The sequence below is a fragment of the Prunus mume genome, linkage group LG4 (assembly GCF_029339155.1).
Source record: "Prunus mume cultivar Tortuosa linkage group LG4, ASM2933915v1, whole genome shotgun sequence".
Taxonomy (NCBI): domain Eukaryota; kingdom Viridiplantae; phylum Streptophyta; class Magnoliopsida; order Rosales; family Rosaceae; genus Prunus; species Prunus mume.
The window spans coordinates 22,360,634-22,374,727 of NC_142701.1; the positions used below are offsets into that span (position 1 = coordinate 22,360,634).

General features: G+C 36.8%; 2 protein-coding genes and 2 pseudogenes across 3 annotated transcripts; 2 read left to right on the plus strand and 2 right to left on the minus strand.

Annotated features, from left to right (window-relative positions):
• Positions 1–355: 355 nt before the first annotated feature.
• On the plus strand, positions 356–1,623 carry LOC103329462 (transcription factor ILR3-like; annotated as a pseudogene). The gene is made up of 4 exons (XR_016126442.1): positions 356–578; positions 661–738; positions 832–992; positions 1,132–1,623. The product of XR_016126442.1 is annotated as a transcription factor ILR3-like (transcript).
• Positions 1,624–1,758: 135 nt separating this feature from the next.
• Positions 1,759–2,882, minus strand: LOC103329437 (blue copper protein 1b). The gene is given in 3 exon segments (XM_089051358.1): positions 1,759–2,040; positions 2,042–2,456; positions 2,593–2,882. Coding segments are annotated over 3 exon segments (735 nt in total). The 5' UTR covers positions 2,760–2,882; the 3' UTR covers positions 1,759–1,887.
• A 1,760-nt stretch (positions 2,883–4,642) lies between these two features.
• On the minus strand, positions 4,643–7,656 carry LOC103329461 (cysteine-rich receptor-like protein kinase 15). The gene is made up of 7 exons (XM_008231934.2): positions 6,841–7,656; positions 6,533–6,655; positions 6,210–6,349; positions 5,921–6,131; positions 5,577–5,814; positions 5,348–5,489; positions 4,643–5,223 (listed from the first exon to the last, which is right to left on the minus strand). The coding sequence occupies exons 1-7, from the start codon at positions 7,649–7,651 to the stop codon at positions 4,873–4,875; spliced, it is 2,016 nt and encodes a 671-aa protein (XP_008230156.2). The 5' UTR covers positions 7,652–7,656; the 3' UTR covers positions 4,643–4,872.
• A 3,712-nt stretch (positions 7,657–11,368) lies between these two features.
• The window catches only part of LOC148918197 (uncharacterized), a 39,812-nt pseudogene continuing 37,086 nt past the window's right edge, over positions 11,369–14,094 (plus strand).

Consider the following 14,094-nt stretch of genomic DNA (forward strand, 5'->3'; position numbering starts at 1 on the left):
AATTTCGTATCATAAAAAAAGACCAGATGTGACTAAATCTAATGGAAACAAAGACCGAATTGACATCAAAAAGAGAATTGGAGGACCATTAGAATGAAAAAATTAGTTGGTGGACCAAAATAAAACTTGAGCACAAGTTCATGGGCTATTCCATTAAAAAAACGTATTCAAAAAACGCACAAGTTCACGGGCCCTAATGCACGGTCAAGGTGGGTCTCTTTCTTACCGCATTTTTTCTTTATTTCTTCTTAGATTTGTATTTGTATATGTTTTAGCTTTGGTTCATTTTGTAGCCGTTTTCTTAAGTGCAAAAAACAATGACGAGTGGACTCAAGTTTGAATTGAACATCTAAAAATGTGTGGTTAGGCTCTGTAGCTTCTGTTAGGACAGTACGATATATCTTTGAAAAAAAGAGCTTCTGTTGTGCATTGGTAACATCTGCTTCACATTTGTCTGGCAATTGAAATGTTGTTTTCTTTATTGAACATTTTGTTGAAACTATGTTTGTTTCCAGTGTGGAAGTTGATTGCTCATCTGGAGACTCGGATAACCTTATGGAAGTTGGCTCCCAAAAACGGTAAATATCTCTTCCCAATTGATGATATTTTTCAAAATGCATGAACATATTGTGACCTAATTTATTGCAAATGCCCTTTTAGGTTAAGATCTGGATCCTATGGTGCTTCTTTCTCTAAAGCATGCTGGGAGAAATTGCAGAGGAATAGGCTCAATGAGAGGTATGCTATCATAAAAGTAGTTTTTATTTATCTGATTTGGAATTCTGTCTTCTCATTCTCTAATCAAAGTAGACATGATTTGGCAAATTGAAGGTTCTTGGAATTAGTTTCTGTCCTGGATCCTGGAAGGCTTCCCGAAACAGACAAGGGTGCTATATTGACTGATGCCGTTCGAGCGCTGCCAGTTACAAAGTGAATCCAAGAAGCTGAAAGAGACCATTGAGTCTTTGCAAGCAAATATTAAAGAACTGAAGGTGAGCTTTACTTCCTCATGCCTACTTAGTACTGAACTACTTGAATGCTTTGTATGCATCTCATCTTTTTCACCATGTCCTGAATACTAGAACCAGGTGAGTATGCATAACGGTTTTTAGTTCCTGTGTCTCTACACAGGCTGAGAAGAGTGAACTTCGAGATGGGAAGCGGAGGCAAAGGGTAGAAAGAGAGAAGTTGGAGCAGCAAGTCATAGCCATGAGTACACAAAATGGCATTCTACCTCATTCTCCTGCTATCTCTACTGCATTCGCAGTTTGAGCGCAAGCTTCTGGAAACAAGCTGATGCCTTTCTTAAGTTACCCTGGTGTCCCATGCGGCAATTCATGTCCCATGATGTAGTTGACCTAGCACAGGATCATATCATTTGCCCTCCTACGGCGTAAGAGTAGAGTGCAGGGCATCCATAATTTGTCCACTGTCACGTCTCGAACAAAAATGTTCATTTGTTCTAAATATCTATCTTTGTTTTCAACTACAGTTAATGGTGTATTTCTATTTTCCAGCAATCTCGAATGTTTCAATTAATCGATCGTCGGTCCATGACAAATATTATTTAGCACTCTTTTTGTATATTGATGATCTCTTGAATCAAACAGTTTATGCAGACCTCATAATTTCCATGTAAAAATGGTTTCTTAGTTATAGTTTCTGGAGTATCATAGCAGTCTGATCCAAAACGGCTGAGCATGCTGGTTCTAGCCCTAACATTCATTTCTTCTAAATAGTAAACACTTCGCACAACAGTTCTTTTCCAAATGCACAAGGAAGCAATCATAAAATTGGAATAAAATGCACAAGAAATTTTGTCACACAGAAAACCCAATGAACATAAACTTCTTCACAAACAATCTTAATCTTCCTTTGTTTAAAAGCCTAGGGGGATAGAAACAACGTGATCACAACAGCACTGAACCCCACAGTGAGACTCGCCTGGAGGCTGCCTAATTTGCAGTTAAGTGATGAGGAAGATGGTTGTGCTGAAGTTCCGGTTCGAGAGATGGAAGTAGGAGCTTCAGTTGAAGGAATTGTCGGTTGGGTTTGATGCAGGATTTGATGCAGGACTGATGGGCAACTCAGATGGCAAAGCAGGGGACAAAGTGGGAGCAGATTGTGGTGATTGTGCCGGTGAGGCAGTCGAAGCTTCTGGAGCCAATGGAGTGTCCGAGGAAGAAGGGGCTGGGATTGAAGGAGATTCTTGTGGAGCAGGGCTCAGAGGAGAAGCAGTTGGTGCAGCAGAAGTTGCAAGAGTGTCCACTTCTAGCTTCATTCCTTGGCTACAATGTCCAGTTGTTCCACAGATGAAGTACCTCTTGCCTGGAGAAGACAGAGGAATGGTAGTGCTGCCACCACTGTAAGACTGAATTGAGTTACTTGCTTGGCAAGAATCATAGTCTGCCTTTGAAACTTCAACCACATCATGGCTTGGTGCGTACTGAAAATTCTGCGCACATAATAAAGATACCAATTTCTTAATTCCAGTATAGGAAAACAACTCATAAGTAAAATCAGAGTAAAAATTGTCCCATATTATTTAAGATGTTCCTTGTCAATATCTTTGTGTGTGTAAATAACTTACTGAGATTATCTCCTACTAAGAATGTCTGGGATGATGCCCAAGTTTGAAGGTCGGTAGTCGAATCCCACCCTCCATTCGGACCTCCTACATTGTAACTGGTTGCCATGGCCAATTCTATGAGCATGGTCACAACAACCAAGCTCACTAATGTTGTTCTTGAAGCTGCCATATTTTTGCTTAGTGGTAGAAAGGGAAAAGAGGTTGAAGGGTAGAATGAGAAGGCAGAGAATCAACCGCATAGATCTCCACTTAGGAACTTCATTTTTATAGACGTTGAAAGAGAAGGGAGAAGACACGTAAGAGCGAAGATAATATTAGTTTGTGGTTTAGTTGTTTGAGTTGGTCAAGTATCATGATATAAGGCAGAGACAGGTTGTTCGCTCTTGGATACCAATATTCTTCTTCTTCTTTTTTTCTTTTTTTCTGCTACAACTATCATATTTTCTTCTTGTTGTAGACTACATATATTTTTTGTTGTTGTGAAGAAACAGGACTAACGCCTAACAGAGAAACTAAACAATGAATCGAGCCCTACAGACTCCAAGTAAATCTTCACTAAAAAAAGACCTACATATTGAAATTGAAGTAACAGTTAAACTTTTGTAGGCATTTTAATCGTGACATAGTTTGATGTGAACTATCTGAGCAACGAATGTGGGTTCATATATTCAGGTTCTTGACATGATTGAAATTAATCTTTGTAATTAAATTCTGTGAATTCAAAGAAAAAAAAGGACCAAAAGTATAAAATGGAGTGGTTTATGGCATCCACGTTAAAGGACAGGGTGGGTGACTTCATCTTAATGTTTAGTAGGTGTATCCTTTTTGGCCAACGTTTAGTAGGTGTGTCCTTTTTGGCCAACGTTTAGTAGGTATATATCGATACACCTAATCTAATAATCCAACCCAGAATCTCAAGGAATTTGTACATATATACAGCAGTTTTTTTTCACCCTTCTGTTTTTCTTTATGAACTTAGAAAAATATAGACACATGTCGTTCTCAAATCTTTGAACAATTAACCAAACCAAAGACCCCCATCATCTCTTTCACAAGAAAGACACATAGCTTCATAAGAATATGATTGAGGCGGTGGGGTTTGGTTGAAAAGGAGAAGGTGGGTGCTTTTGGAACGAAAAAGAATTCGGGGGGCAAACGATGATGAATAGGCAAATCATGTTTGATGTGCCACTACCACATAAACCTTTTCCTCCTCCAAAGGGAATAGGGAAAGGAGTAAGAAGAAGAGAGTCCCAACTGATCAGGATCCAAGTACTATTTCTGAGGTTATGCATATGGAAGATTATGATTAATTTGTTATTCATTTGATAAGCAATACCTAACAAACAACTTCTAGACTGCGCAATTAAATCGGTGCAGTTGATTTGCCTTTGTCACGAACTCTCCGCACACACCCCAACTCATATATAGACATTTTGGGAAACAAGACACCCTAGCTCTCCAAAAATACAAAGATTAGAAGCAAACAAAAAGGAACCCAAAATCCCAAGAAAAAAAAACTAATCATCGGCAAATGTGTAAAGTTGAAATATGACAAAACAACTTCCGTAATAAACACGTCCACCACTCTTTCCATAACCAAATTTCTCAAGACCATGTGTTGCTTTATCAAGACATCTCTTACAAGAAATCTCGACAAGGTCCATAGTACATTGAGCTTCACCATAAAGCCAGTTTGATTTTCCAAGCGATATCTTCACATGCGCATACAATATTCGACTCATAGAAGCTTTAATAAATAGTTTTGATAAAAGCGCGTGAAGGGAAAATTACACTAAAACAAAAAGAGTTTTGCCTGATAGTTGATACCACCAAAGAATTAAATGAAGCTATTTTGACAGTTTGATTGAGCAAGTTCACAGTACTCATTCAAAAACTCATTTTTCTGGAGCAAACACTATTCTGGTGAAAGAAGCAGTCGAAGGTTACAAAACAGGACAGTGGCTAGTGGCTAGTGGCTAGTGGCCGGCCTACAGAACAAGAAAATAAATTGACTGTATTGTTGCTGCGAAACAAGTTGTTGTAATTAATTTGGTTTGCTTATGATAATATGCACAATCTCTTTGTCGTCAACCTAATCACCACAAGAAAAGACAAAAAATTTGTCCAAACTTAACGGGTTTTAGTTGTCATTCTTTAATTGACAATATGTGCACGAACAAAAAATTTGTACAACCAAAATAAGAAACAGTAGCAGAATCTACTTTCTGGCTGAGAGATACATTTCTAATTATTATGACATTGCAATTTGCAATTGCTAGCTAGCGAGGACAGAGTTCAGTGACTGTTAGGTCATTTACTGATTGAGTTGCTTCTGCTAACTGATCAAGTTCTAATGCACCATAACTTTCGAGGCGAGCCACCGACTGCTGTGGGTCTGCAGAGCTCTCTTGCCGGACATAAAACGCTGGCTGTGACGGGACGGTGGAGTTTATGGTATAACTATTGAGCATCATAACAACCTCAGACATGGTAGGTCTTTCAGCAGGAGCTTCTTGCACGCATAATAACCCAATGTGGACGCACTTCAGAACTTCATATCTAGGCCACTGGTCACCCAATCTTGGATCCAATAACTCCAAAGCTGTTCCATTGGCCCAATGCTGCCACGCCTATATGACAATTTCAAGTGTTCAATTCAAGTCAATCTAACGTAAAGAAACATGTGCTCCGTCAATTTAACATGTTATGTTGTCATATTTTACATTGCTCGCAATTATTATTTTGCATACTTACATAACTTTGAAGATTTGAGAAATTGCGGAAGCTGGAATTCTTTCGACCCGTAATAATTTCCATAACTAAAACCCCAAAACTAAAGGCATCAGATTTAGTCGAAAAGTTCCCATTTTTAGCATATTCCGGTGCCATGTATCCACTGCAAGTCATGAATAAATGAGTTAGCGAAGTGTATGTCAATCAATAAACATTGTATTTCTAACTAGGAATTAAGTTTGTGACATACAAAGTACCAGAAATCCGATTTGTATTGCCATGAGTTTGGCTACCACAAAACAGTTTGGCTAAACCAAAATCAGATATTTTGGGATTCATCTCTTTGTCTAGCAGGATGTTGCTGGCTTTCAAATCTCGATGAACAATCCTAAGCTGAGAATCTTCATGCAGATAAAGTAGCCCTCTAGCAATTCCAACAATAATTTTGAACCTTGTTTCCCACTCTAAGCCAAATGGTCTCCTCTGATCTAGATACAAAGTTTTAAGTTTCAGACAAACAGAATTTAATTGTGAACAAGAATGAATACCGAATCTACACTAAAGTGAACAACTCAGGGACCTTATAGTTCATACCAAACAAGATCTTGTCCAAGCTCCCATTGGGTAGGTATTCATAGACGAGTAGCTTCTCTTCATCTTCTAAGCAGAAGCCTAACAGTCTTACCAGATTCCGGTGCAGTAACTTGGCAACCAGCATCACTTCCGTTTTTAGTTCTGCTAGACCTTGCTCTGAACTACGTGACAGCCTCTTCACAGCTATTTCTCGTTCATCGGGCAGTTTTCCCTAGAGTTGCATATGGACAGTGTCATTTACACTAATGTCAAATAGAGAATGCCCTGATTACGAATGAATTGTAAGTACCTTGTAAACTGGACCGAATCCTCCTGCTCCAAGTTTATATGCTTCTGAGAAATTGTTGGTTGCGACTTTAAGTGTACTTAGTCCAATCAAAAGTGCATCCATGCTATCATTACCATCCTCACGTAAGTCAGGAACATCATCTACATGATAATATGCTAAGTTAATGTCTTGGGACATATAAAATGCAACAAGCACTGGCCTAAACAGAGAACTTTCAGCATATAAATCTCCACTAATTGGTCAAGATGTTAGAAGAAAGCTCAGATCTTACAGCTAGAAACGTGATTAAATTCTGTAATTGATAAGAGCTATGAGCTACTTACCAACCCCATTTCTCTTGGCCTTTTTCCAGAATAAGTAACCAGCGCAGCCTGTGGCTAACACAGTCAATGCTAAAGCTAGTGGGATTACTATGATAAGGATGATTTTTGAATTGCTCTTCTTTCCTGCAAAAACATGAAATGATTGCATCTCTTATTCATATTTGATTGTTTGCTGGAAAAGCACTCAATTCATAATATTAAAAGTTTATTATATGCTAATTAAATGAATCTGATAATTGACGCAATTGATTCATCGCAAGAAAAACATACTAATTTCAGGGATGTGTCAAAAGAACCTAATAATTTACCAGCATGACTAGCCTTAGGCTCAAGCAAGGAAGGAGATGGAGGAGATGCCACTGGAGGTGGCTGATGCGCTATTGGTGACAGAAAAAATGAATATATCTCGTACCGAAGATAACAACTTTTAGAAATTAGTGTAGCCCCAACATATCCATCACAGCACTCAGGAACATGGCTGGCAATCTCTTGCAGGCAAGTTAAGCAGGTGTTTTCTGCTAAGTCTTGGGTGCACTGGGCCATGCCATATATATCATTAAAATCCGTGTAACTGTTGAACCCAAGAGCAAATCTGGAAGGAACAGAAGCAGCTTTTGATGAAAGGTTCTTAACCAAGTTGCCTGACTGGGTTTTAAAATGAGCAGGATCAGTTGCTGTCTTGGGGTTATGTAACTGTACTCCTGGAAAACTGTCGAAAGTAGAGAAGAAACGCTGAGCCGAATACTGTAACGAGCAATTTATATAACCAACCGAAGCCTCCTTCTGGCTAAAACAGAGTTGCCTTATCTCAGTTGCAGCTGTATTTGCACAAGTATGGCAATCAACTTTAGAGAGGTCTCCCCTGCACTGAACAAGGCCATAAACCACATCACTGTTCTCACCAATACTTGTGGTGTAGAATCCTGTTAGAGAAGCATTAGCAACAAGATAACTGAGGGTAAGGTTTAGGTTTTGCTCATAAAGACTCCCAGAAGTGTAATTCAAAGTAGTGTTACAGTTCGAAAACTGGTTGATCTTTTGGGCTATAGTGGGATGGGAAACTTGAAGAAGGCATGAAACAAAGAGAAAATAAGGAGCATATAATGCAAGAAATTGCATTTTACAAGATGATTAAGGATTAGAATCAGCAGAGAAAGGCAGCAAAGGGAAAAGCTGGATTCTCAGTGATGAATGCTAATCAATAGTCAAGCAAACAAGTGCACTGACTTGTTCTTTTATTCTTTCCTTGAAAAAACATGGTTAGAATTTGAGCAAGTTGAACTTAGAATGATGGATGCAAATCTGCTTATGTGGTGTTTTCTTAGAGGTCTTCATCAAACAGCCACGTTCGCATGATTTTAATATCATTAAGCTTTTCAAGATCCAACTAAATCCATTCATAAAATCCAAATGTCTCGACCGTGAAAGAGTCAAAGGTAACACCCTACACGACCATTCTCCATGTTCAATCGAAAACCAAGTCAAAAAAACTTCATCAGCAACATTATGATTCTGGTGTGAAAGAAGTATTCATTTCTTATTAAAGTCAGAGGTTTGAAGCAACGACTTGGAAAATTCGGTCGTTGTGTTCTTCTTTTAAAGTAGAATCAGGCCCGGCCGGCATACAGGTAAAAGACAATTATACAGGAGATGTTTCTACAATACAAGACAATATAATTAATACTATTAATCTAATGATAATTTCTTATTAATTATATTGTGTTATTAATCAAGAAGGGTTTACTCGTAAGGAATTAATTTATGAAAATACCGCATTGTAATAAGCTATAATTAGCTAGACTAGCCCACGTTGCTCACGGAATAGGAAACATTTTCCCCACTCTGGGTTACATACTCTGTTTTTTACTCTGCAATCTATTAATTCATAATATACAATCATACAAAATACAAAAGGCAAAGGGTTTTCTTGATATTCAGGAATTTTTGAGATAAGATAGTCAACTCAACAACACACATACTTGATCAAAAGGTTAATAAAAAAAAAACATATATTGACATTGAATAGAAATAAAAGTCGAGAACATAATAAATAAATAAAAGTTACGTTATACTCTTGTAGCATTTTATGCAAATTCCAAAATCATAAAATGATACGTTGTCTGCTTAAATACACTACTTAGAGATTGAATTCGAATTTGAAATCTCTTTTACTATGAAATGGAGAAATACCACCAAATAGAGCTAGTTCGTTATTTATATTATAGAATGATTAAGGTACTAAACCCAGAAATATTTGAAAGTCTTTTGTCGAACGTTAAAACGCTCATTATAAACCCTTCTAATCTCAATTGGCGCGACTTTCAAAAAATAAAATCGCATTGTGAAGACATGTTGTACAAAGGTCACTAGGGCATTGAACCGAAGCATGGATCCTTTCATATACTTCCACTGGCTCCAAACACCCAGTTGCTTCCAATTTCATTGTATTCACAGCTTCGACGACTAGATTGCTAAACAAACCTACTTTCATCCGAATAAATGACGTTGGATTGCTTGTGTTTTGCTGATTCATGACGTACACCTTCGTTTGGTTCTCAACTACTGGACCAAAGAAATGCTTGTTTGTGCGAATACTTATATAGACAATTTTCGTACAACATAATTGCAACTTTACTATATGAACAATGTTGGAGGATATAGTTAGTATAGCATCAGAAATACAAGCTGCGCACACTAGGGCTGAGACTCCAACGCTACAAAGGGTCAGCCCATATGCTCTTTCTGTATCATGAGTGCCTTTTGAACCAAGAGCAAACCCTGTGGGGTAAAAGGGCTTCATAGCTAAAATAACTTATGAGCTCCTTCAGGTTTGTGTCGTAAATGCCATTGGCAGTGAAATTGTCAGGGTTGAACAAAATCGGTAGATCCTTGGGAGAATGAGAAAGAAAGTTAATTAGGCAAAAAATAGAGATATATATATATATATATATATTTGCCAAAGTTAGGAAAGGGGAGTGGGAAAAACTCACACACACGGGTACAGGAGATTTTGAACAAAGAACCACTTGGGAGCACACCAAAGACCTAGACCAATCCAACACCCCATTGGTTGCCAAAAAAAAAAAAAATAGAGATGGTGAATCTAAAAAAGATATATTTCTGATTGATTTGGGACTCATGTGTGGCATTTGTTGTATAGTCTTTAGGGAATCTTAAAGTCTAAACTATATATGTAATCTTTAGCATGAATATTCAATATAAATTTGTTTCTGAACCACTCATTCAGATGAACATGTTGCAGTTGTGTAGAAAGAATTTTGTGAAGGTTTTATGGGAAAGATAGGTTAGAATATATATAGTGTTTTTAGACAAGTTTTATCATTATGTTGGTTCAAATTTATTTTAATCTTGTGATCACAAAAATATTTACCAAACGGTGCCTTTTCACTTGTATGGAAAGTTCCTTTTTTTAATTGATGTCATATTCAAGGGACTTCGAAATGCGATGGTGAATTCAAATTCACTATATGTTTCTTTGACCACATTTATATTGGACCACAATTAATTCAACACATTATACATGCAATTGTCAAACCACAGAAATGCTCGTCTGAATACTTATACGTGCAATTGTCAAACCACAAGACCGCCACTATATGTGCAGTTTTGGATCATGTAATTCCTTGCATCAGAAATACGCATGGCCCATCTTCGGCTGATGCTTGCAGTGTACAGAGGACAAGCCCATGGACTGTGTCTGGATCCTGACCGTTTGAACCAAGAGCAAACCCTGTGGGATAATGGGTTTCATATGTAAAATAATCCATGATCTCTTTGAGGTTGGTTTGGTAAGTGCCATTGGCGGTGAAGTTCCCAGTGGTTGAACAAAATGGGGAGAGAAGATCCCTAGTTCCAAATACAGTTTGGAGGAGAGAGAGAACTAAGAAGGTGATTTGGAAGTAAGTGAATCTTAAGAACGACATTACTAAACATTCCTACTTTTGTTGTATGAGCTCTGAGGTATTTACATTGTGGAATTTATAGAGGTGATTAGTAGGGGTGTACATTAACCCACAGACAAAACCCCCGGCCCCCACCCCTACGAACCCATAACCGCTGCAACACCCATTTTCTTCTCCATCATTCCCCCATGACCACCACCGCAAGCCACCCTCCCTTTTCTCCATCTCTCTCTCTCTCTCTCTCTCTCTCTCTCTCTCTCTCCCATTCGAGCTCTCCCCCCCCTCCCCTTTGTAATCTGTAAAAGATGAAGTGGGTGTGCCCCTGTTTATTAAAATAATTATATGTATATATTATTTCAAAATTTAAAATGCCAATTTGCCCTCATATTTAACGGCAAATTGGATGAAATGTTGAGATTTAGACGGTAGGGAGGAATTGAGAATAAAATTTAGTTTGAGTCTTTAATTTTCTAAAAAAATAGGTCAGGGGGTAAATTGATAATTAGGTACAAGTTCAAGGGGCATTTTGGTAATTTACCCTATATATGACCTTGCTTTATGTGCATATACTCATAAACCAGCCCTAAACCTCTTCAGGTACACATCTGCTCTCTTTTAACATATATATATATGCATATTCTATATAACTTGGTATGCATTTTTGAACTGTTTTCTTCATATCTTAGTGCCGTTTGATATACCATTTCAGTTTCGTGGTAGTCATGTGATGATGGGAATTTGGCTATATATATAAAATTTTCATTTCCTTTATATGGGTTCGATGTTCAGCAATTTTGTTTTTCTTTCTCATGTGTGTATATATATACATAGGTTTGAAGACTTCTCTTCACTTCTTGGGAATAAGTTGGGAGAGAGCAACATATATATATATATATATATATATATATATATCATGGCTTGTAGCACTCCAATTATAACAAAGGACTTCTTCATGAAAACAGACCAAGAACTGTATGGAGAAGACGAAAATAAAAATAGTTCTGGTTTTGAAAAAGTTACAAGGACCCCAGATGACCAGCAAAGAGACATCAGCTTAAGATCAATGGATGAATGAGAATAATATGTCTCAAAGTGTTTGGTTCTTCAGAAAGTATCTTCTTACAAGAAGTCAAAATAATGTGGCTAAAACCAGCATGGAAGCTGAATTTGAATCATAAATTATCAAAAGGCATTCATCACCCCACCCTTTATTACCACCTAAATTTCTTGGTAGAAATAATTTTCCAGGACACTGGCTATCTTTGCTAGAGCAACAGTTGCTTCCTGGATTGCGGTATGTTTTCCTTATATTCGTCGTTATATATGCTTATTATGTATGGGTAGCAATGTTGGCACTCTCCGTTTATGCTTCTGGAACGTCCATTGAGAGTATTTAAAAGGAATTAAATTGAATTTCTATAAGCTAAACTAGGAGTGTCAAAATCATTACCCTAATTATTTCTTGTGTTATAATTCCCTTTTGAAGTTAGTCCTCTTCAATTTTTGTTGTGTGTGTACATACACAGATGTGATGATCAATCCAACAGGACTTCAGAACAACTTACAATATTTATGATGGGATTATCAATGTCGACTATGACAATATTCCTGCTGATGTGGTGAATAGTTTAAAGAAATGCACACAAATGTTTAATTTTCAGGAAATAATAATGTGCCCAAAGCTTGAAATCCATGATGTCTATGTTGTGATTGCCATATTTGACTGTTCAACTTCTTTTTCCTGAAAATAATTTTCTCAAACAATTTATTATAATGTTAATCCTTACCAAATTGTGAATAATTATATAAAATTATCCGCTGTATTGATTCCCATAGATATTGTCATTGTAGGCTCAAGCGATTATGCGTCTTGCCAGTGAAAACTCATCGGTCAAACCTCTTGTTGCAGAAAGGTTAAAAACACACAGGCAAAAACCACCTCTCAAACCCAAATCACTATCAGTTTCCAAAATAAGAGCAGGTATGAGTAGTTCATTTCGACATGTATCTCAATTAGTTAAGAGCATTCACCATATATCCGAAATTTTGTGTATTGAATACTCAGCATTGCTCATATATCAGGTGATTTTTGGTTTGCCATAAAAAAGGGTTAAAGGAGAACAATTTACAATGAATATTGTGAACATGAATTTCCTGCGACAAATGAGACAATAACACGTGTACAAAATAATATTTGTATTAATGAAATTTAGGGTTACAATATCTGTATTAAATTCTCTTATTCGATCTCCAAAGTGTTTAAAGAAAAATTTGTGTTTGATACAAGGGTCGTAGAGACTTGATCTTGATTAAACGGGTAGCACAAGACTTGTTTGGTATTTGGATTTTTCTAAGATGAAGGAACCGACATGTATTTGTTGTGCTTGATGACTCTTCCAAAATGAGGCGAAGAATGTAGAGAATTTTATGGTTCTTCTGAATGCTTGGTCTGTCTAAGCTCCCTCTCTCGTCTTGAGGCCTCCTATTTATAGGCTCTTGCAGGATGCTTGACCTAAATAGCTTTTCTTCTTTAAGATATTCCTTTGTGGAATTCTGATTTGATTTAAAATCAATTCCAATAATTTGGCAATTTAACCAAATTATCTTCGATTGATTGACTTGATTAATATTTGATTAAAGTCAATCACGAAGATTCTTTCCTTTAATTTTTTCTTCACTTTGAACCGTTTGATGCACTCCGTCCGATGTCATCAAAATTCAATCCATCAAACCCTAATTATTTTTCTTATCTAATGGAATTTATTGCGCCAAAATTTATTTGTCTACACCCCAGTTTCCTAACTTCACCCGCCCCTGCAAAATCATCCTTGTGTCTTCTAGTTGATATTTTTTTTGGAAACGACTGCTAGTTGATCTTTAGTCTTCACAAAAGGAAAAATGTTAATCACATTTGCTCTAGTTTTTCTTTGACAGATCTTCCCTAACTAGTTTTTTCCTTTACCTATTTCAGGACTTCCAATGGCAAGAAGATATTCCTTGCAGTGTTTTCTTGAAAAGCGCCGTGGCAGGTAAAGATGTCTTTGTTTGTACATAGACTGTAATAAACTAAAGTTATATATCGAGAATGGAAACTTTTTCCAAATTGGAACTTCATCCAAACTACAGTGCCAAAATCATACTTTGTAAACAAAATCCATACATGCCGAAGATCATATCTATTTTCATAGAGAAAATGATGTTGGTATGTACCCATAAATTTGCTCACTATACCTGCCTAAATAATTGATGGTCAACAATTTTTTTTACTGTTTGACAACAGAAAAAATAATAGAAGAAAAGAAAGGAAAAAGGAGATCGAGTTTTTTTTTAACCGTATAATGAGCAAATTGATTGGCATCAATAGCTAGAGTTCGCCCTTTCATTGTAGCCCTAGAAAAAAATTAAGATTAACATGGTTTCTATTTATTTATTCTTAAGGCACAAAATATTTGATTTTTCCAAAACACATAAGATATTTAATTATAATTGATCAATTTACACATGACTTTTGTTTTTGCAGGATCATCAACAATTCTCCTTATGCCCTTCATTCTAAAAAATTGGAAGACAATTATGAGGCAACTGTAAGCAACAAGTTGAATGAAAGCAATAAACTTTCACTTTTACCGGTCCCTTAAC

What these genes read in the sequence shown, in the direction of transcription:
- LOC103329461 (XM_008231934.2), bottom strand. Translation starts at nt 7,651, where the DNA reads ATGCAATTTCTTGCATTATATGCTCCTTATTTTCTCTTTGTTTCATGC. An exon ending in GATTCGGTCCAGTTTACAAG is followed by an intron (nt 6,132 to 6,209) that starts GTACTTACAATT and finishes ATGCAACTCTAG; the next exon opens with GGAAAACTGCCCGATGAACG. An exon ending in CTTGGACAAGATCTTGTTTG is followed by an intron (nt 5,815 to 5,920) that starts GTATGAACTATA and finishes CTTTGTATCTAG; the next exon opens with ATCAGAGGAGACCATTTGGC.